We start from the raw sequence: 22,954 nt of genomic DNA, 5'->3' as shown, positions 1-22,954 counted from the left end.
GACAGAAGATCATAATACTCAACTAATCTTTGACGCCAACGACCGAGGTACATTTAAATCAGCCGCTTGGCTAACTGAGACCTGCCCTGACCTCAGTTTTGTTACAACTGACAAGAACAACAAACCTCTGCCGGTCTCTCGCAGGGTACTCTCAGCATCGTCCAGTGCTCTTAGAAATAGGTCTTACTATTCCCCTGATATCCTCTTATCCTCGTCCTAGATGGAACTTTGGGAGGGCAGATTGGGCTGTTTTCTCGGAGAAACTTGATAAATGCCTTGGATGGATAGCCCCAACGTATAAGAACTACGAAAGATTTGTTGGAGCCGTCATCAGCTCAGCTAAAGTTAGTATGCCCAGAGGATTCAGAAACGAATATGTGCCATGATGGAGCGAGGAAAGTGAACGGCTTTATAGACAGTTTCTGGACTATGGGGATAAAGAAATTGCAGACGATCTATTACATAACCTAGACGCGGCCAGGCGTGCTAAGTGGATGGAGACCGTGGAACAAATGGATTTTACAAAATCAAGCAGAAGGGCGTGGTCTTTGCTTCGGAGACTTGGAGGTGGAGGTAAAAATCTGCGAATGACCAGCGCTATGTCCCCAAATACAGTTGCGGTTCACATCAGCAAGACGTCTAGGGCCCCAAAGGAACGAGCCCATACTATAAAAATTAAAAAGGAGCTTAAAGAGCTAAAATCGACAGCAGAGAACAATACATCTTATTCCCAACCCTTTTCAGTCGAAGAGTTAAATATGGTCCTGAACGATATAAAACCAGGAAAGGCCCCAGGGTTTGATGGGATTCACCCAGAATTTCTGCTCCACTGTGGAAAAATTTGCAAGATTATGGCTTGCGCGATTCTTCTCTAACGTGTTGCAAACTGGAAAAATTCCGCACACTCTCAAAAAGGCTAAAATTGTTGCCATATTAAAACCGGGCAAACCGAGTGACCAACCTCAGAGCTACCGCCCAATCGCCTTACTCAGCATGATCTATAAATTACTGGAGAGACTTATGTACAACAGAATGAGCGAAGTCATCCTGGAGGCTGTACCGGTAGAACAGGCGGGCTTATGGCCGAAAAGAAGCTGCACGGATCAGGTCCTCGCTCTAACAACCTACATCGAGGCGGGCTTCCAAAGACAGCAAAAAACATGTGGTATTTGTTGACCTGACAGCGGCGTTCGACACTGTCTGGAGACAGGGCCTGATGTATAAGCTCCTCCGCATCGTGCCATGTCTAAAAACGGCTAACCTTATCAACGAAATGCTCTGCAATAGACCATTCCAGGTTGTCATCGGTAACAACAGAAGTAAATTCATGAAACTTAATAATGGACTGCCCCAAGGTTCAGTACTGGCTCCACTGCTTTTCAGCATGTATATAGCCGATATGCCTAGGACGAGATCCAAAATGTTCGGATATGCGGACGACTGGGCCTTGGCCACACAACACCGAGTGATGGAGGAAACTGAGATCACACTATCCAGCGATTTGACCACTCTAGGAAAATACTTCCGTGACTGGAGGCTCCAACTCAGTCCATCCAAAACAGAGGCCACTTGTTTCCACCTGAATAACAAATTAGCAAACAAAGAGCTCAAGATCCGCTTTGATGGCGGCATTCTTCCATATAATAGAACACCAAAGTATCTGGGCGTGACACTCGATAGAACATTGAGCTATAAACAACACCTTGTAAACACTGCTGAAAAAGTCAGAACTAGAAACAACATTGTCCAAAAGCTTTGTGGCACTAATTGGGGGTCCACTGCCTCCGTTCTGCGTAGCTCTGCACTAGGACTTGTCTATTCTGCAGCAGAGTACTGTTCCCCAATATGGTTAAATAGCGCTCACATCAAGAAGGTGGACGCAGTCTTGAACCAAACGATGAGGATTATCTCTGGAACGATCAGGTCAACTCCTGTCCAATGGCTGCCTGTATTGAGCCATATCCCGCCGCCACATTTGCGCAGAGAACACGCACTTGTCAGGGAGTGTCGAAAAATCCAAAATAGCCCAGATCTTCCTATCCACACCCTGAGTAATGGAATTGAGCAAAATAGATTGAAATCCAGACACCCCCCTCTCGCAAGTGCCAAAGATCTGGTAAAGAACGCTTTTATTCTTGAGGACCGCTGGAGAGAAGAATGGGAGGAAAAGACACCGCCTCAGGTTAACACCTTATTGGGAACATCTAACAGACCTCGGGGCTTTGACTTGCCCCGCAAAATCTGGTCTACCCTTAACAGGATCAGGACGAGCCACGGCCGTTGTGCGGACTCCTTGTACAAATGGAGCATAGTGCCTTCACCACAGTGCGACTGCGGCGCTGACAGGCAGACAATTCACCATATCGTGGTAGAATGCCCTCTGAGTGCCTACCCTGGGCCAACAAGGGACTTCATGGATGCGACTAACAGTGCAATCGATTATATTTCTAACCTAGATGTTTGTTTGTGATATTGTAACTGTTTTGTGTGTTATGTACTTTTAGATTTTTCATACGTGATTTGTACTTGCCATACGCTAAATAAATAAATAAGTGGCGATCCTCCCCTGCTTTGTCCCCACTGCTCTCAACTGTGGACGGTGAGACACCTTTTACTTGGGTGCCCCTATTTTATTCCGTTACGCGCCCGTCTACAGCTGTCGTCTGATATATCTTCCATTTTAGCAGATGACTCGCGCTCAGCCGATCGCGTTCTCGAGTTTATTAGTGTCAGTGAGATGACGTCAGTCTTTTGAAGCTGTTTTTGGGGACAAGAAACCCCCCTACTGTAGTGGTTTTTTAAGCTTTCCTTCTGTTTTTAGTTTCCCCACTTATTTTGAGATTCGCTCCCATTGCTGCTGGTTTCCAGTTTTTTTTTTTACCTTTTCCTAAGTCACAGACCGGGCACTAATGACCGTAGCAGTTTTTCGCCCTAAAACCATAACAAAAAAAAAAGGTTCCTGTCAAATAAGGACATGCAGCGGCCAGTTACAGACTTCTTCATGCAGCAGGACTAGGCGTTTTATCAAACGGGTATTTCAACTTGGTGCGTCGGTGGGACATTTGGCTCAGTGCTCACGACGATTTTGCATGGTTCACATATCAATTAAGTGTTATACGACCTTCTAACGGAAAGTTTTTGATCATTACTTATATATAAAAATATCACTTTGACTTTTACAATCCACATGACACCGATTCACAGCAATGCAGAGCGATATAAAATGCCTCCTCAACACGAAGTGATTCATTGCGTCCTAATTTTCATTATGTAGCTCCTTTATTCTCTCTCTTCACGCCGCTAAATGTTACCAGTACCTCATTCATACATTCCCTGAGAGTTTTCTGAAGATAATCTCATGAATTAAGATAACAATCAGAAATCGTTTCTGTCAAACGCAAACCAATTCGGTATACTTCAGTAATGGTTAACTATCAGGAAACAACAACTTTATATCTAAACAGACTGAAATGAAAAGCGGAAAATTTTCAGAGGAGTTACTACTTCCGTAAAATTTTGTGATCCCTTAGAATTGTAATTAGCAGATATTTATCTAAACTTGTAGTTTAACATTCACAAAATGTATATTAATGAATGGATGTTCATCTAATACTGGTAGTTTAATATTTACAAATTGCACTTGTAGTTGTCAAAGAATGACATGTATCAAAATGCCGTTTTGGTGATGATTTATGTAGATGAATGATGTTTACTGAGTCTTCCTAATGAATTAATCCTGTCTTACACGTTTTTCATCAGTGAGTTGTTTGGGTGCGTGTGTTCGGGAACATGTTATTTACTTGTGCATGCATGCATGTATGTGTGTGTGTGTGTGTGTGTGTGTGTGTGTGTGTGTGTGTGTGTGTGTGTGTGTGCGCGCCCATATAACAACAAAATACGTTCTGTAGAATACAAAACTTTACTAAAATTCCTTGGCAGGAAGATGTTGAAATCGGATGCATTATGTTACAATTGGCACATGTATCAGGATTTATGTGACGATAATTTGATTAAAACAAGGAAAGAATTTATCTTTATTAGGTACCCTGCTTATGTTATTAGATGAAGTGATGTTTGCACTCCTGCTTGAAGTTCACTAAAAGCCCAGCAAGAGACCAGATGTAGGAAAGAATAACACACAATTTACCACTTGAACCCGCGGAGTAGAGATCGAGTTTTTTTCTAACGATCCTTTCGTCCAGAGAGGAAGACAGCGTTAGAAAGAAAAGGGTAGGGGGTTGGGGAGGGGGTGTGTGTAATCATTGTGGTGAGAGAACTAGTAACCGGGAGATGTAATCTTGAAGTCAAGAAGAGAGAAACTATGTCGGTGAACATCTAAACAAACAGATGAATAGAGTCGTTTATTAAATAGACTGAAATCTTGTGGACGGGGAGGATGGAATCATGTCAGCCTTTAGACCTTCATATTGGTTCCTGTAATTTATTGGCGACTGGGTCCCGCTCAGGGTAGACTAGTTCAATTACACATTGCTGAAGTCATAGATTATGTTAATCAGTGAGCTACACGGCAAAGTGAAAGAATAGTTTCTGAAACAGACACTAGACATAAGGTAAAAATTTGTCCGCACTAACCTTTCTGCCAGTACTAGCCAAACCACACGAAATTCAACAGCACAAACGTGTATCCTGGTAAGGAAGAACATTTGTCATCTGACAAGTTAATAAAATTGCCCATACAAAAGTGCAGGAGAGGCATAAGTTGATTATCGGATACTACTAAAGCTGTACATACGATTTGGGGGTGTACTATCATCCCGAAGAAATGGAAGTATGTAGGGTAAAGTTGCGTTAGTCGTACCACAGCCGAAGTCGAACTCCCGTAATATATGATTCCACGTTTCTAAAATGCAATAGCTAGGCTTGTAAGCATAAACATGTGAGCGGACCGATAGCTGTCGTGATAGAAAAATAATTATCATGAAAGTCTCTTTTTATTGCACTCTCTCGCACATGTGGAAGCAATTTCAGAGACCAACGTGACGATAAGTAACTGTTTTGGATCATGTCTATTTTCGTGCACCATGCTATCCATTTAAGCATAATGAGACAGTAGAAAACATTGAGGATATGCGTTTAGTTCTGACCTGAAGCGGTAGAGATTTCACTGCCTAAGTCGTACCTGCGGAGAATTCGTTAATCTTGCCGGTACGACTTAGGCATTAATGGAAATTACTTACCAACTGAAAGTTATCTGTTTAGCTGATCAATATGACGAAGAGAGCTTGCAATAAGTGGAACCTGGAGAATGTGATGGAAGCTCTACTGAACCATCTGAATGGTGAAACTGGATTTATCCAAACACGTGGAACATATATTATAACAAAGTCGTCGACAGTGAGTCGCCGTTTGAAAGGCACAAATAAAACATCAAAATCTGGAAGACCTGTTGATGTGACAGCAGAGGTGTAAGATAAACTAGCACAGCATATAATTACTTTAGAGTCTAGTTTCCTCAGAGTAAGCCGCGTGGGGTAGCCGCGCGGTCTGGGGCGCCTTGTCACGGTCCGGGGCGCCTTGTCACGGTCCGCGCGGCTCCCTCCGTTGGAGGTTCTAGTCCTCTCTCGGGCACGAGTGTGTGTGTATGTGTGTGTGTGTGTGTGTGTGTGTGTGTGTGTGTGTTGTCCTTAGCGTAAGTTAGTTTATGTTAGACTAAATAGTGTGTAAGCTTAGCGACCGATGACCCCAGTAGTTTGGTCCCGTAAGATCTTACCACAAATTTCCAAACTTCCTCTGAGTAGCTACTACTCAATGATGGGAACTTGCCTACCAAATCGCTGAGACATATCATCTACTGCATCACTTGAGTAAAAGAATAGCCCGTAAAAAAAATATGTTACAGATGTATTAAGGATCATCCCATTTTTCCCTTGAGAGTACCCGAAGCAATTTCGATGGCACATGAGAAGGGCCTCAGTAAAGGGCGAGTTAATGAGTGTTTTGGTAAATATGAAGAAATACTAGGTGAAATTAAGTTTACTGCTGACTAAATATACTGTATAACATGGTGGAAACAGTCTAAAGTAATTACCTCAAAAAGGCAAACAACAAGTGGATGCAATTACAAGCGGGGGAAAGGTATCTTACAACGACGTGAGTATGTGCAATGAATGCAGCAGGCGAGTTCATACATCAGATGTTGGTATCTAAGCGCAGCAGAATGAGTAGCTTCTTGAAAAAGGGAGCTCCACCAAACAAAGCATTTGGATGTTCGACACATCAGAACAGTTTTGCGATGGCTAGAACATTTCATAAAATGTACAAAACTGGAAAAAAGGAACCAGAAAGAAATTTTTCTGCATGAACATAGCACGCAGATCAAAAATTTAGAGGCATTTCAGTTGGCTAGTGATGATGATATAATAATGCTATCATTTCCCGCTCACATGACTTATCGTTTACAGCCACTGGACAGATTATTCTTTAAAACGTCTTCCTCGCTAAGTTCAAATCCTGGCATTGTCAGAGAATAAGTTAACATCGCAGAATTCCTGGGTAATGCATACCCTAGATCAGATTGTATAGACATAGCACTAAACGGTTTTAAGGCAGCAAGCATCTGGACAAGTGATAGAAATGTCGTCAAAGAAGTGGACTTTGTAGCTACTTGTTGATTTATCAGACCAAGGATCGTCTGATGGAATTGATGCAACAACGCGGAAGTATAGAAGGCCGTCTAATCTTACAACACCATTTTAATGTCAACTACTAACAGAAAGGGAATAGAAGCCATAGAAAAGTCAAATGAAAGGAACAAACCGAACAGAAACTTTTAAAAAGGACACAAATAGATAAAAACTTTAAAAAGAAGAAAAAAATAAATTACAGAACGAATTTGTTATGTCAGAAGATCGAGAAGAAGACGTGATTCTGTGAATGAAATGTAGGGGTTGGGTGCATGACCCATAGGCTGGCATGGAAAGTAAAATTAAGAAATATTTCTGTGATATCTGTATTCAAACAAATTGATTTTCGATACACAAAGTTAAGTAATTTAATTTGTTAAGAATTTATGTTCTGTTTTCTATGTGTAATTTCATTACGTGTAACTTTGGGAGTAAGTTATCGTTTATAGCTTGTAGTTTGTTATTGTGACATTCTGTTAAATTATTCTATAGATTTATTATTATGTCGTCACTGACTAATTCTCCTAAGCACGACTCTGGCTACAAAGGGGGACGGATTGTGGGATTGTGAAACCAGGCGTCTTAATCATAGCGATAATCCAGATCTGAAAAATGTTGAAAACTCATTTTGAGGAAATATTTTTGTATTGTCTGGAAGCTGATTGATAGCTTAAAAACTAAAGATACAATGTACAGAAAACAAGTTCTGTTATTTAAATTACGCCACCAAAGATAATAATTGTTCCTCAAGGGATACGACTTGAGCAGCTTTACCCTCTGTAGGTACGTATTAGAGAATTACAAATTTCTTTTCCTTGTAAGTAAATAAATTCTTCATCTATGAAAAATCACAGGAATACGGAAAAGTCCCACAGAACTCCAAAGAATGCCGTGTTTACTATAAGAGAGATATTCTCCAGTGAAATTCATCAATGGAAACGTAAAGCTAAGTCAATAAACTAAGAATTATTGGCTAATATATTAAGATATTTGAGGTAAATGAAATCAAATGCGCAGTCGTACTGGAAAGCATTCCGATACACCAGTTGTGTAGCACCTTGCATGGAGACAAGAAAACAATATACAACTTCTATTTCATTGTAGGATTGAGAGTAGAGACTGGATTGTATTCCGTGACGCTTCAGTACTGTACATTTACTGCTACATTCGACTCTTCGCCATTATCGGAAACCCGCGATGACGTTACTGCAAACAAGTACCGTGATGACTAAGGAAAACGCATCACACTGTCAACGCTTTCACGTCAGATGTGCATATATTATCAGCCACGAATTCGCTTATATTATCAGCCACGACTACGCACAGGTTCAGGCTATGCCGAACGAAGTGCTCTCACTCTTTGGTGCAATAATATTGTGGTCAACTATTAACTACTTCAGTCGTGCTGCAGTGGCTAACAACAAGAGTAGTCGTCAAATCTCTGCTCAACATCCACCAGGTACCCAGTAATTCCTTCGACCAATTTATACGACAGCAACGCTAGAAGGAAGAAAGAAGCTATTTCGAAAAAACTCTTAGTTCGGTTTCCGGGCACTGCTGTCGCTCTGCAGCTTTTATTGGAGCATTGACCTTTGACTAGGTTCTTTTATCAGTACTGTGTTGTCATGCAGTACGTAAATAAGGTCACCTACTAACAAGTTAAATTATAATGTTATATTTTCATGGAAAATGTCAGCCCCTCGGGAAGTCAGCTAAGCGGAAAAAGCGTCGGTTCCGTTCTGACGGTCCCGCAAATTGCGTAAAAGCCGTAAACCACTTAGCTTTTATCAGTGCGGGGTAACAGGCCAACTGCAGAAGTCTCTTAGTAACGTGCATAATACATGCTAATGAATTACTAATCTTAGCGGACGGTGGAAATTTGAGATGCTCAACTGGTGCGTGAAACAAAAGAGCCCTCAAAATGAAATTATTAAAACGTTCCCGGCAGCTTAGCAATGAAGGGAGCACTTAAATATTTGCTCCTTGCGTTTATCGTTTAATGAATTCTCAGTAACTACTGCTTCTCAAATTGTTAAATTACATGGAAGCGAATCGCTTCAAATGATAGCTCATAAAATACGTCCGGTGTTTGTGTATTATGATGCTGATAGATACAAGGGCGTGCGAAAAGTGTTGTGTACGAACGTTTAATGTCAAAACTTCCAAAGCTTTTTAAATAAAACAAACGTATATTAACGTTCTACATTTTTATTCTGCATGTCTACATAATTGCAGCCCTTTGCCGGTAGAGTGCTCCAAATTGTGGCGTATAACATAGTAGTGTGTAATAAAACTATGCCGGTGCATGAGAAACAACTTAGTGTACTCGATTTCAAATTCTAAGAGTTCGTACAGACATGGAGCACTCTCTCCTTCAGCATGATGACCAGACCACTCACGAACGCTGCGACATCTGCAACACTTCAACGCTTTAGGTTCACATTCTGCAGTGACGGTACCTAAAAACAGGGAGGAAAGTGTTCATCGCCATTGTGACTACGTCGAGAAATAAATATGTAACCATAAATAATAAAGTTCTAAAATGTTAATAAAGTTTATTTCATTTAAAAAGCGTTAAGAGTTTTCACAGAGAAAATTCGGAGCCCTGACTTTTCAGTGCGTCCCCGTGGTATCCTGTTTATAAGTATGAACTTATAAGTGACACTCTATGGGAAAAATTTCAATATTCCATTTTAAGCTCGTCTCTCGATTAGATAGTTTGTTCCTCTTTTCGGTGCCTGAATCAATTGCCTGTTTTAATTTTCGTCCCAACCGAAAACAACTTAAGTACATTTGTCATATTTTGGCATCTAGAGACAGGTAGGTTATAATACAGATACGGATCGTGTCCATGATTATCACATACAGGACCTCATGTAATCGGCTAGATCAGTGGAGAAAATATTGAGCAAAAATGTGTAATGTAAATCTATCTTCGCACCCTCAAATATGTCTTCTAGCGATCATTGAATTTTCTCATTATGAGTGTATCGAAGGGAGATCTGTTTTAATCGTTAAAAACCATTCGAAAGCAAAGATCACTCAAAATATTTTTTATCAAAGGACGGGTTTCAACAGTCTTACCTGTCGTCTTCGAGTCTTAATCTTTTTTTTGGTAGCAACATGGTTTGCTAGAAAGAAAAGTATTTAAGACCTGATGATGACAGCTAAGACTGTTGAAAGCGGTTTTCTTGAATAACAAGTATTTTGGGCGGTCTTGGCTTTTGAATGGTTTTTAACGTTATCAATCATATTGGGAGAACCTCAAGAGTCAGAGGAACACTATAATCGACATGTGAAATGGACAAAGGAAAGATTATAATAAAAATTTTTAAAGAAAATATCATGCAGAAAAGAATTTTGTGCAGTAAAGTTGAGAAGTATGAACGCATGTCTACGATCAGTATCTGGAGGGTTTTCTATCTTCCAAGGCAAATAAGAAAGTACATAAGGTTCTCAAAACGAAAAAACTGTTATTATGGCTCTGAGCACTATGGGACTTAACATCTGAGGTCATCAGTCCCCTAGAGCCTAGAACTACTTAAACCTAACTAACCTAAGGACATCACACACATACATGCCCGAGGCAGGATTCGAACCTGCGACCGCAGCGGTCACGCAGTTCCAGACTGAAGCGCCTAGAGCCGCTTGGCCACTCTGGCCGGCCCGTTAATATGGTTCGTAATAATGCAGGAAGAATGCAAACGAAACTGCCATTTTCACGAAGCTTTTACGTGCATTCAGTAAAAGGTAATCCAAAACTTTCACCCACTGCTTTAACATACAAAACAGAAACACTGCTGCTACATGTCGCGTAAACAAAGTACTCATTGCTCTGCAAAGAACACACCAAATAATGTCAGAAATTTTGTTAGTTTAACAATAATTCAAAATTTATTCTTTACTTAAGTTTCACATTTGAACATTTATTTTTGTGAGATGACTGTAGAGCATTCTGACGAGTAGTTTCATCTGAGGGCGACTCGTTGCTAACGCGACTAAACAGAACTCAAGACGATCAAATATAGATCGAAAGTATGCATGCGATGAAAGTCAGTGGAACTGAGACGGTAAAATGAATGCATATGTCATCTTGTTTCACTGAAAATGGACATGAGAGGTTTCCTTTCCCATCATCCTACAATCAGAGCTTCAGCTCCAATATCAGTGACCATTCTTCGAGGAATGTTCACCCAACTCATTTTTTTTTGTTTCTAAGCTTGATATCATAAACATAAATTTTAAGCCCAGTACAATTTCCTATATATCATGCACAGCTAAAGTTACTGTGGAGGGAAAATTGTTAACAATGTTTATCAAAGAGTAATTAAACAGTTTTCTGCAAACTGTAACCCCATTACATTAAAAGAACGACAGAGATAAAAAAGAAAACAAAGCAATATATTCATGGTAGTACCCATATGTTTCCATCGTTGTCTACTGATGTAACAACCGGTTTTCATTGTTAAATAATGAGAATCAAACAGTCCCATTCGCGAAGTTATTTTTATTTAAAGATAACGCCTTTAATCGTAGTTTGACTTCATCAGATTATGTAAAACTGCCAAATTAAGATCATTGCACCGGCTCCCAAAGCTCTAAGTCAGCCATATACAAATAAAACCGTCTGGATGAAAATCTGGTCGTCAGAATAAACAAAGGAAACTATGGGAACATTTGAACTGTTACAGCGTCAAGTAGAGCACAGCGTAAAGCCAGGGGTACGTGCCGGCCTGGATGCCAAACAGCTGAGCTGTCTAACCGTCAGAGGTTCCCACAGTTTGTTTTAGTTATTCTGAAGACCGCATTTTCATCGAGACGGATTTATTTGTATGTGGCTGATGTAGAGCTTTGGTAGCCGGCGCAGTGAATTTTTATTGTCAGTTTTACATAATCTAATGATGCCTCACCATGGCAAAAAGCGCTATTTTTAAATTAAAATAAATTTGCAACCGTGACTGCATTATGTGTGTGTGAAATCTTATGGGACTTAACTGCTAAGGTCATCAATCCCAGCTTACACACTACTTAACCTAAATGATCCAAATGACAAACACACACACCTATGCCCGATCGAGGACTCGAGCCTCTCCCGGGACGAGCCGCACAGTCCATGACTGCAGCGCCACAGGCCGCTGGGTTAATTCCGCGTATTTTCAATACGTAAGAATAGATTCACTTCTCTCCTACTAGTTCAATCACACCAAAGATTAATTTAAGAAATGAACGGGATTGAGTCGGTAGAGAAATATTTAATTTGGTTTTTCGTATACATTTCACAAAAATATTCAATACAAGTTAGTTATATAATCGAACGCAAAAGGATCTTAACAAAATTTTCATATTTTCATCCATAAACATCTTATTAACTTCTATATGTTACTTCATATCTACAATACATTTGCCGGCCGTTGTGGCCAAGCGGTTCTAGGCGCTTCTAGGGGACTGAAGACCTCAGATGCTAAGTCCCATAGCGCTCAGAGCCATTTTGTTAACCATACATTTCTTGGAGGAAGTCATTCTCCTGCATATGGCTCTTGTTTAATCTGAAATAAATCCTTTATATAATTATTAGCGATTACCTTTAATACGTTCGCTTAGGCACTATCAAGCTGCTTCGTCATATGAACGTCGGAATGTTAAGTGCTGCACTAAGTAAAACGAGAATAATAAATGTCAAAAGAATATCAACGAAACTCAGGCGTTTATATTCTAATGTATCTTTATTTCTGTCTTTTATTTAATCTTGTCTCCGTTCAAGCTGCCATAAACATTTGTTATTGCTCTTATCACCAAAAGGTTGAGATGTCCAAGGTGGTAATATTAACTAATACTCATTTTTGTAATGAAGTCTTTATTTCAAATAAAATACAGCATCATGTAGGAAAATTATTTCGTCCAAGAAGTGTATAAAATAGCAACTTAGAAAGAAAGTATTTATTGCAAAATGGCAAGAATCACACCCAGAGAGGTTTTTCAGGCCCTTCTCCCTGGAGTTAAACATTCCAGCAGTGTTTTCGAAGTTTATACGCAAATGAATAATTGAAAAAGTACCCCAATTGGTAAATGACCATAGCCGTCTGCACTGTGTAATCTATAGCTAAACGTAATATGAATGCGTGGTATCTGTTCTTTCGGACATGTCCGAAAACCAGACAGCACGCGTTCATATAATTGATTCGCCTCGATGAACATTGTATCCACAGCCTTCAGTGCGGATGCACATAACGTTCGACCTACAACGAAAATCTAAAATTAGTGATGGTGGATGATATGAATGAGAACTATGGATAGGTGGAGCTAGGTGGGAATGTGAATTGGTGGATTGGCCGGGGGGGGGGGGGGGGGGTCAGTGATTAACGCATCTGCCTACTAAGTAGAATATCCAGGGGTCGAGTCCCAGACCGGTACACATTTTCAATCATCGACGCTGATTATACACAAATTCCTTTTGTAGCTCTTATCATTAGTTCCTTCCCTTTCCTTTGCTTTCTTCCCCTCGCCACTTTCAATTACATAATAGTTCGACGTGTCAAGTTCATAGTCTATCAGACAGTGTAACGAAAGTCGGCGGAAAAGTAGAGAGAAGAATTGCGACTGCAACCGAGTTGCTCGTGGCATACAGAAAACACCGTGGCCAGAGTCTGTGAGCAACAGCGAGCTGACGAGGTAGATCGTTGTCTACTCGCGTAGATGATGACGGTAGATAAACAATACTGCGTGCAGGAGTACCCGAGAAGGACGAGGAACTCAGTCCTTCTCAGTGAAAGATTAGTAGTGTCCCTTAATCCGTCACCGTACGTTCAGGAGGCAGCGAGGTACTGCTGGCCCTCACAGCATTAGCGGTCCGGTATCCAGTACAAGCAGAAACCAGAGAAACTATACAACCCAGTAACAGCAAAGCCTATGTCTCTTTTTCAGTTTCTAGTGAAAATTTTATGAGTGCAATGATACAAAACATAGTTATAATAGCACTAATAGCAGCAGGTGACACAGCTAAGAGCAATATTACTATTTAAGACAAAGTGAACATGATGAAATCTTATCGCTATCTTCCTGTGACAGGAAGGCAATACCCGACGGAGAGCAGGAAAAGAGGTCATAGGAAAACTAAAAGAGGAACGGTTAATGAATATTCGTCGAAATGGTAGTGATAACAGCATAATAAAACAGAAATAACGAAATAGTAATATCACAAATATTATAAATTATTCAATGTTAAGTGTAGAAACAAAGCAGACTACAAGTAACTGTCATCAATGAGTCACGTAAATGTAATTTGACGTGCAAAAGTCCACTGTTATCAAGAGAGTCGTCTAGAATGAAAAGATAAATCAAATAGTTGACAGCTAGGCTATCAAACAGTCTTGACAGAAATAAAATATTTATTTTCAATATGAGCGGTTTCGGTCAGAATGTGACAATTTTCAGACCACTTCTGTAACGATGGTAGGTGGTGGCGGTGGACGGAGCACATGTCGTCGTTCCGCGAACCTCAACTTCTTACGCGTTCGTGGAGCCACAACACTGAGGATGGTCACATTCTGACCGAAACCGGACACTAGAAATAAATATTTTATTGCGGTCAAAACTGTTTTTAATCCGTTTTCAAAGAATTTTTTCTAAACCGCTGATTTTCTTTTATTCTAAAGAATTAGTGATAGATAGACTACTGTGATGCAAGTCACTGGCAGTTTAAATTCCGGATGAAAACGAACGGTAGACGGCTGTAGCGACCAGATCTCGAGGACACGCAGCTGACGGCTCCACTGGTTCATCTCTGCTCACAAAGCGAACAGTACGCATGGCGCCTGAAAACCCGCCCATGGACGCTCAAAGCATGTAAGTCGCTTTATACGTAATTACTCAATGGTGTCAGGATATGAGTAGAACATCTCTCTTTCCAGTAGGTATTCACATGGAATGAAATGGTACTACTCATTCATCTGCCGTCTACAACTGTAGAGAGATTCACGAACCTAGTGTCCGACAACGTGCATCTGTTGTTGGCAGACAAGCGACCTGTAACGTGATCAAGACAGCACACAACTCTATTTCTCCTTCTTTGAAGCAGAGTGCGCTGATGAATATTCCCTGAAAATGAGGATACTCTTGTGGTTTCATAAGATCACCTGATATCAGCACTAAATCTTTTGAGCGCGTATGGAGCCTATGGAGCGCCTCTTGAGTCCTGCAAACTACTATGTGTTGCGGAAGGCGATTGTGTTCTATTCTCTGTTAAGAAGCGATGAGACACACTTTGAAATGACAACTGTTTGTTACAGGAAGTAAAAAATAGTACACTTCTGAGAGAGAATATATTCACAATATGATAACTGAAAAAGTGTAGCCTGAGAAGTAGGAAAGAAGAGTACATCTCGGTCCTGCGAGGGAAGGAGCTCGTATGGAACCAGTGGTAACCGCGGCGAAACCGTGACTCGTGAGCGGCTGTTGGAAACGCAGCGGCGTTTGTGGCTCACTGTGAAGACGGCACATCTCAACGGGCAGCGGTCACGGCAGGCGATGTCCGCTGTGGTGACTTGAAGTGGTTCTTCACCCGTCGGAGCGATGTAGCCTCTTGATGAAGGATACGGCGCGGCACCCCGTGAACACACGACCGTGCGAACGTAAAGTAGTGCCCGCCGATCGCAGCGCCATTTGCCGCGACTCACACACCACGACGTGGTGGCGAAGCTGGCGCCACGGGGCGCTGTGGGAGCTGCTGCCCGCTCGACTGTATACGGTGCCTTGCTTCTTCTGTTTTCAAACAACCTCGGGAAGGTAGGGGTCGTCCCTGGTCTGCTAAATAAAGACGGAAGTGTTGTTATCGAACTATGCAGGGGCAGCCCTGCAATACACCACAGACTGAGTGTTCATGTATCACATCGCCCCGCAATATTTCGTGTTTAGTGTGGTTCTCGAACCAAAGCGTCATCAAAACTAGCTAAGTGGTTGTTCTCATTCAGTTGCTCATGAGTGTATATATTTGCTTCTAAAATTCACCATAAGTAATATACAAAACTTTTAAAATGAACGCCGGCCGTTGTGGCCCAGCGGTTCTAGGCGCTTCAGTCCGGAACCACGCGACCGCTACGGTCGCAGGTTGTAATCCTGCCTCGGGCATGGATGTGTGTGATGTCCTTAGGTTAGTTAGGTTTAAGTAGTTCTAAGTTCTAGGACACTGATAACCTCAGATGTTGAGTCCCATTGTGCTCAGAGCCATTGTTAAAATGAGCTCCCAAGACAAAGAACTAGTCCCCAATGCACGCTGGCCACTTTGGAGAGGCGTAGATAGTATAGAACAGGCACCAAACGGGCGTCTGACACTCCAACGCTCACATCACTCATGGCAGTGAAGTGGTATGAATACGCCAGTCATTTGCATGGAATGATGGAAAAGAGCCACCGTGGTACAACAACTGGGTTAGAAAACTACTGCGGAAGCAAAGGGAACTTCACAGCAAACATAAACATAGCCGAAGCTGTGCAGAAAATGGTTCAAATGGCTCTGACCATAAGCGACTTAACTTCTGAGGTCATCAGTCGCTTACAACTTAGAACTAATTAAACCCAACTAACCTAAGGACACCACACACATCACTGCCCGAGGCAGGATTCGAACCTGCGACAGTAGCAGTCTCTCGGTTCTGGACAGCAGCGCCTAGAACCGCACGGTCACCACGGCCGGCAGCCGTGCAGACAAACAAAAACTACGCGAAGCGAAATGTAGTATGAGGAGGGCTATGCAAGAGGCGTTCAATGAATTCGAAAGTAAAGTTCTATGTACTGACTTGGCAGAAAATTCTAAGTAATTTTCGTGGTATGTTAAAACGGTAGGTGGATCAAAACAAAATGTCCAGACACTCTGTGACAAAATGATACTGAAACAGAGGATGACAGACTAAAGCCCGAAATACTAAATGTGTTTTTCCAAAGCTGTTTCACCGAGGAAGACTGCACTGTAGATTGTCTCACAGATGACAAAAAGGTAGATATCGAAATAGACGACAGAAGGACAGAGAAACAATTAAAATCGCTCAAAAGAGGAAAGGCCGCTGTACCTGATGGGATACCAGTTCGATTTTACACAGAGTACGCGAAGGAACTTGCCCCCCTTCTTGCAGCGGTGCACCGTAGGTCTCTAGAAGAGCGTAGCATTCCAAAGGATTGGAAAAGGGTACAGGTCATCCCCGTTTTCAAGAATGGACGTCGAACAGATGTGCAGAACTATAGACCTATACCTCTAACGTCTATCAGTTGTAGAATTTTGGAACACGTATTATGTTCGAGTATAATGACTTTCCTGGACACTAGAAATCTACTCTGTAGGAATCAGCATAGGTTTCGAAAAAGACGATCGTGTGAAACCCAGCTCGCGCTATTCGTCCACGAGACTCAGAGGGCCATAGACACGGGTTCCCAGGTAGATGCCGTGTTTCTTGACTTCCGCAAGGCGTTCGATACAGTTCCCCACAGTCGTTTAATGAACAAAGTAAGAGCATATGGACTATCAGACGAATTGTGGGATTGGATTGAAGAGTTTCTAGATAACAGAACGCAGCATGTCATTCTCAATGGAGAGAAGTCTTCCGAAGTAAGAGTCATTTCAGGTGTGTCGCAGAGGAGTGTCATAGGACCGTTGCTATTCACAATATACATAAATGACCTTGTGGATGACATCGGAAGTTCACTGAGGCTTTTTGCAGATGATGCTGTGGTATATCGAGAGGTTGTAACAATAGAAAATTGTACTGAAATGCAGGAGGATCTGCAGCGAATTGATGCATGGTGCAGGGAATGGCAATTGAATCTCAATGTAGACAAGTGTAATGTGCTGCGAATACATAGAAAGAAAGATCCCTTATCATTTAGCTACAAATATAACAGGTCAGCAACTGGAAGCAGTTAATTCCATAAATTATCTGGGAGTACGCATTAGGAGTGATTTAAAATGGAATGATCATATAAAGTTGATCGTCGGTAAATCAGATGCCGGACTGAGATTCATTGGAAGAATCCTAAGGAATTGCAATCTGAAAACAAAGGAAGTAGGTTACAGTACGCTTGTTCGCCCACTGCTTGAATACTGCTCAGCAGTGTGGGATCCGTACCAGATAGGTTTGATAGAAGAGACAGAGAATATCCAACGGAGCGCAGCGCCCTTCGTTACAGGATAATTTAGTAATCGCGAAAGCGTTACGGAGATGATAGATAAACTCCAGTGGAAGACTCTGCAGGAGAGACGCTCAGTAGCTCGGTACGGGCTTTTGTTGAAGTTTCGAGAACATACCTTCACCGAGGAGTCAAGCAGTATATTGCTCCCTTCTACTTATATCTCGCGAAGAGACCATGAGGATAAAATCAGGCAGATTAGAGTCGGACAGAGGCATACCGACAATCCTTCTTTCCACGAACGATACGAGACTGGATTAGAAGGGAGAACCGATAGAGGTACTCAAGGTACCCTCCGCCACACACCATCAGGTGGCTTGCGGAGTATGGATGTAGATGTATATGACCGCAGTGAGATGGATCGACGTGAAGACGTTACAGAATGCCGGGAAAGAACTATCGTACCTGGACGCGCCAATCACCACACCGTGGTTTGGTATGGTCGGATTTGCTAATGTGTCAACGAAGACTGATCTGTCTTTGTGCAAAGAATAGTGTATCACAAGCAGCCAGACAACATTGCAAAGCGGTAAAAAAGAATAATGGATGATAGGGACCACTCACTGACGCTTTGTTTCAAATCTGACAGGACTTCCTACTGTCAGAGAACATTTAAAAAGACACCTCGTAAAAAGCTATAGCTTACAGCAGCGCACAATGTTGCACCTCTTCAGTAAGAAAAACAATACAAAAGTGGACAGCAGCAAATTGGTGGTCGGGTAGTTTTGGAGGGTGGGTCTATTTGTAACAGTGGATGAAACGTAGCAATGAACATCGAAGCAGTTTTGTAGTTCTATGGGATCTAATTATCGATGAATAGCTTCAGCTGGATGCGGCCTACCTAAAGAAAACTGTGAACGATTTGAGGCCATGACCGAGGCTAGAGACTATGATCCATGGCACTAGCGTGAAGCCTCTTGTAGGTGACGACTTTTAATTCGTTGTGCTAAATACTAATATTCAAATATATGTTTCTGGATGGGGTCCGCCTTTAGCAAAAGACTATTTTGTTTTTTGTACCAAACGTGTTTCACAGCAGTTGCAGCATAATCAGTGGGCTTTTATTTTATGGCTGTTACGTTCTTTAGTGCTTGTATACATGCAAATACTAGTTTTTAAATCGTAATTACAAATTCTCGAAAAAACACACAAAATTATGAATTCATACCTTTTTACCGCATGGTGAGGTTTACCTGATGTGTTATGTTTTCACAGTGACTGATTTCTTTCACAGTTTGCCATCTGCAACCGCATACAACTTAGTGAAGACAAAATTATTTAAGGAAAAATTACGATTTGGAGACTGTTATGGGTATGCCTGAAATTAATTAATTCTATGTGGAAGCTTTTGTGATATATATATATATATATATATATATATATATATATATATATATATATATATATATATAGAGAGAGAGAGAGAGAGAGAGAGAGAGAGAGAGAGAGAAAGAGAGGGAGTGAGCGTAGGGTCTTTCATTATATATATAATGAAAAACTCTCAAACCTTCTCTTTCTTTCTCTCCCTCTCTCTCTCCCTTTACACACATGCACACACCATGTAGTAAAAAGATATGAATACATAATTTTGTGTGTTTCTTCGAAAATCAGTAATTACAATTTAAAACTAATATTTGCACGTATACAAACAGTAAAGAACGTTCCTTATGTTTAACAGACATAAAATAGAAGCACACTAATGATGCTGCAACTGCAGTGTAACATGTTTGGGACAAAAAACAAAATTGTGCTTTGGTAAAGGTAAACTCCATCCTAAAACATATGTATTGTTAAAGCCAACACGGACAAAAGAGAGTTTCAAATCTAAGATGATTAGTAATATTCATAGCTACAGCATCACAAGAACTACATGTCCTTCCACACTTGTGACTAAAATTGGTGGCTCAGAATGGCTTTCAGTATTCAGCAACAATCAAATTTCTGACACATGGTTCGGTGGGTTTTAAATCAAAACTGAAGTCGTTAAATCTAGACTGAACTTTCTATTTTATAGACAAGTTTTTAAATAAAAAATAATTACATGTGTAGCTTAGAAGACTAAGTTAATTAGTTAAGTTGTCAGGTGTATGCATATCTCAATGATAATATGAAATAAGACTACCGTGTTTCTTTTTCTACATGAAAAATATTTTGTCCTTCAGTAACCTGTAATATGATTACCATTTATCCATTCAAACAAAAGATTGATTCGCTCTTAGTCTGTAATCTGATTCATTTTCTACCATTTCGTTAGAAATATGCCAATAATCTATACAACTTGAATTAACTAACGAGCTGGTTAACTAACTGATCCCAGTAATCTAACAAACGCAGATCTAAAAACGGCAATAAATGGCATATGACGGTCCTGCCGATTGTTAGTCAGATACCGAAATTGTACGTTGATCAGTAGTACAGAAACACAAAAAAATGGCTCTGAGGAGTATGGAACTTAACGTCTGAGATCATCAGACCCCTAGAACGTAGAACTACTTAAACCTAATTAACCTAAGGACATCACACACATCCATGCCCGAGGCAGGATTCGAACCTGCGACCGTAGAAGTCGTGCCGTTCCGGACTGAAGCGCCTAGAACCGCTCGGCCACCGTGGCCGGCTACAGAAACACAGGATGGCATGTGTGGTGACTTGGTGACTCGCATAGAAGTGTATTTCAAACTGTTATTCAGCGTACATCGTGGATGTTATTATGTTCTTACCTTTAGCGATTAAATTTTCCAATTCAGTACCACCACGAACGCGCTTTTTTGCAGATCATCTACGTGTCTCGTGATCCGAAGGATGCAGCGGTGTCGTACTACCACCACCACAGACTCTGGAGCGGATACACAGGCACCTTCAACGAGTTCATGGACGCTTTCCTCGACGACTTGGGTAAGTTGTATGTGCAGGTTTCGTGACTGAGGCGGACCACTTCGACAAGCTGCACTCTACGTGTTAATCTTCCTGTAGGACCCTGATCATGACGTGCTTTGAAAATTATTTTGTCGTCCTATGCTGCTCCTTATGGATTTGTTAAGAAGGAACTGTGTTTTTATCTAGTACAGCTACAGGTGCTTTCTGGAATCAGTTTCAGTATACACCTTTAATTGCTTTTTATACTGTGTATACAGGACGAGTAATTGAATGATTCACACTTTCGCAATGATTTAGAGGCGAAATTTGCTGGTCGGGTAGGGATTTCACAATGCAGCTGAACTGTTGCTGTGCTCGCATGGTGGTCCATCTGCGTCCGTTCAGTAACCGTCCGCAACAGTATGAGTTTGGAAGGAGCTCGATTCGAGCTGCGTATATCCGTCTCAGCAGGTTCGAAGGCGTGCTCAGTAGGACTGACAATGAGGGCACGGGGTCACGGCTGATTCACACAACCGCCCAAAAAAATGATTCAAATGGCTCTGACCACTATGGGACTTAACATCTGAGGTCATCAGTCCCTTAGAACTTAGAACTACTTAAACCTAACTAACTGAAGGACAACACACACACACATGCCCGAGGCGGGATTCGAACCTGCGACAGTAGCGGTCGCGCGGTTCCAGACTGAAGCGCCTAGAACTGCTCGGCCACAGAGGCCGGCCCACAACCGCCCATATGACCTTAAAATACATTCAGGACTATGTTTATGAGGTGATAAACTGGATACATGTGCATTAACTGAATATAATAAACGTCACGCAATGATAACCCAAGGTTGTAGTACTCAGAGACAGAGATAAATTTACGTTGTTTTGTTATAGCAACATATAACGGTGACGCGAGGTTAAAATTTAATAACTGTTAGAAGTGTTTAACAGTTCTGAGGGACAGGTTCTTTTGTCAGTTTCAGATAACACATCACAATTGTGGACTTGGGGTATAGTTGTTCCATCCCGGGCTCAGTCCTTAGACTGCTTCCCCTGGACGAAGTGTCTAGTCCTGAGACTGAAAGCCCAGTTGCCGTCAGGTGGACAGAGAGGTGGAAACCACTCTGTATGGAGAGGAAACAGTGTCTGATGGACTTACGTTACTTTTCGTGGTCAAATTACATTCAAGATAGAGGATGCTCAGCCAAAGGAAGACATGAAAGATAATCTTTATGATTTATTTGTACTTTCTATAATGAGCAACTAAAAACTTTTTGCACTGTCCAGCCACTTTAATACGACCACCTATCAAAAGTCTGAACAATCATCTTTTGCAGCACGGACTGCTGCTAGTAGTGCAGGAAGAGAATCTTTGGATGGTACCCATAGAGCTGCGGAGCCAAGCCGACACCAGTGCTGTGGCCAAATGCTCTAGGCTTCTCGGTTGAGGATCCATGGCGCATATAGCCCGATCTAGGTGGTCCCACAGATTCTCGGTTGAGTCTGATGACCAGAGGAGTACGGTATACTCATCCTTGTGCTCTACGAACAATGCAAGTTCACTGCTAACTGTGTGGCGCATTGTGCCATGTGGTCCCCTAGGACAGATATATACTTGTGCTGATAAAATGTGCCTTCCTGAATGACAAGATCACTCAGGGTATGCAACGAAAATCTCTCCAGAGAACATGTTCCCTCCCCCGACCTGGACCGTTCCAATGATTGCTGCAGGGAGTTTGCTTTCAGACCTTTCACGCCGTACACACCAATGGTCATCCCTCCGATGGAGCATAAAATGCGATTCATCAGAAAAGCTTACCTGTCTCCACTTAGTAGGCGTCCATTTCCGGTATTGGCGTGCCTTCGTCGATGATGAACGGCCATCAGCAAACGGCCATGAACCAGGCGCCTGCTGCAGAGACCCATACCAGGAAATGCTCGCTGAACAGTCTTGACGAAACATTGTCGTTAGCCCCTTCGTCCCTTAGTTCATCTGGGCGGTCAGTTGTTAACAGTTGCACGTATAATCACCCGTACACATCTCCGCAGCCGTCGTTCAACTCTCCATCTATGGCCCGTGGTTGACAACAGTTGCCTCGGCACCGGTTTTGGACAGCGCTATTTTGCCATGTATGGTGGGTGAGCTTTAACAAAGGGGCATGCGAGCAGTTCACAGATTTAGCCGTTTCGGCAATGCTTCACCCCTGGCGCAGAAGTCGATGATCATGCCCTTTTGCATCTCATGTAAATCTCTCCGTCTTCCCGTAACGACCA

The 22,954-nt window shown here is 41.8% G+C and overlaps 1 protein-coding gene across 1 annotated transcript in view; it reads left to right on the top strand.

Moving 5' to 3' along the window:
* Positions 1-22,954, top strand: part of LOC124787719 (luciferin sulfotransferase-like) — a 313,245-nt gene that overhangs the window by 243,780 nt on the left and 46,511 nt on the right. The window contains exon 5 of the mRNA XM_047254564.1: positions 20,591-20,711. Within this exon, the coding sequence (XP_047110520.1) occupies positions 20,591-20,711 (121 nt within the window). The remainder of the gene's footprint in view (positions 1-20,590; positions 20,712-22,954) is intronic.

This window comes from Schistocerca piceifrons, chromosome 3, assembly GCF_021461385.2.
Source record: "Schistocerca piceifrons isolate TAMUIC-IGC-003096 chromosome 3, iqSchPice1.1, whole genome shotgun sequence".
Taxonomy (NCBI): Eukaryota; Metazoa; Arthropoda; class Insecta; order Orthoptera; family Acrididae; genus Schistocerca; species Schistocerca piceifrons.
The sequence above is the reverse complement of the archived record's forward strand: the minus strand, read 5'-3'. Positions and strand labels throughout refer to the sequence as shown.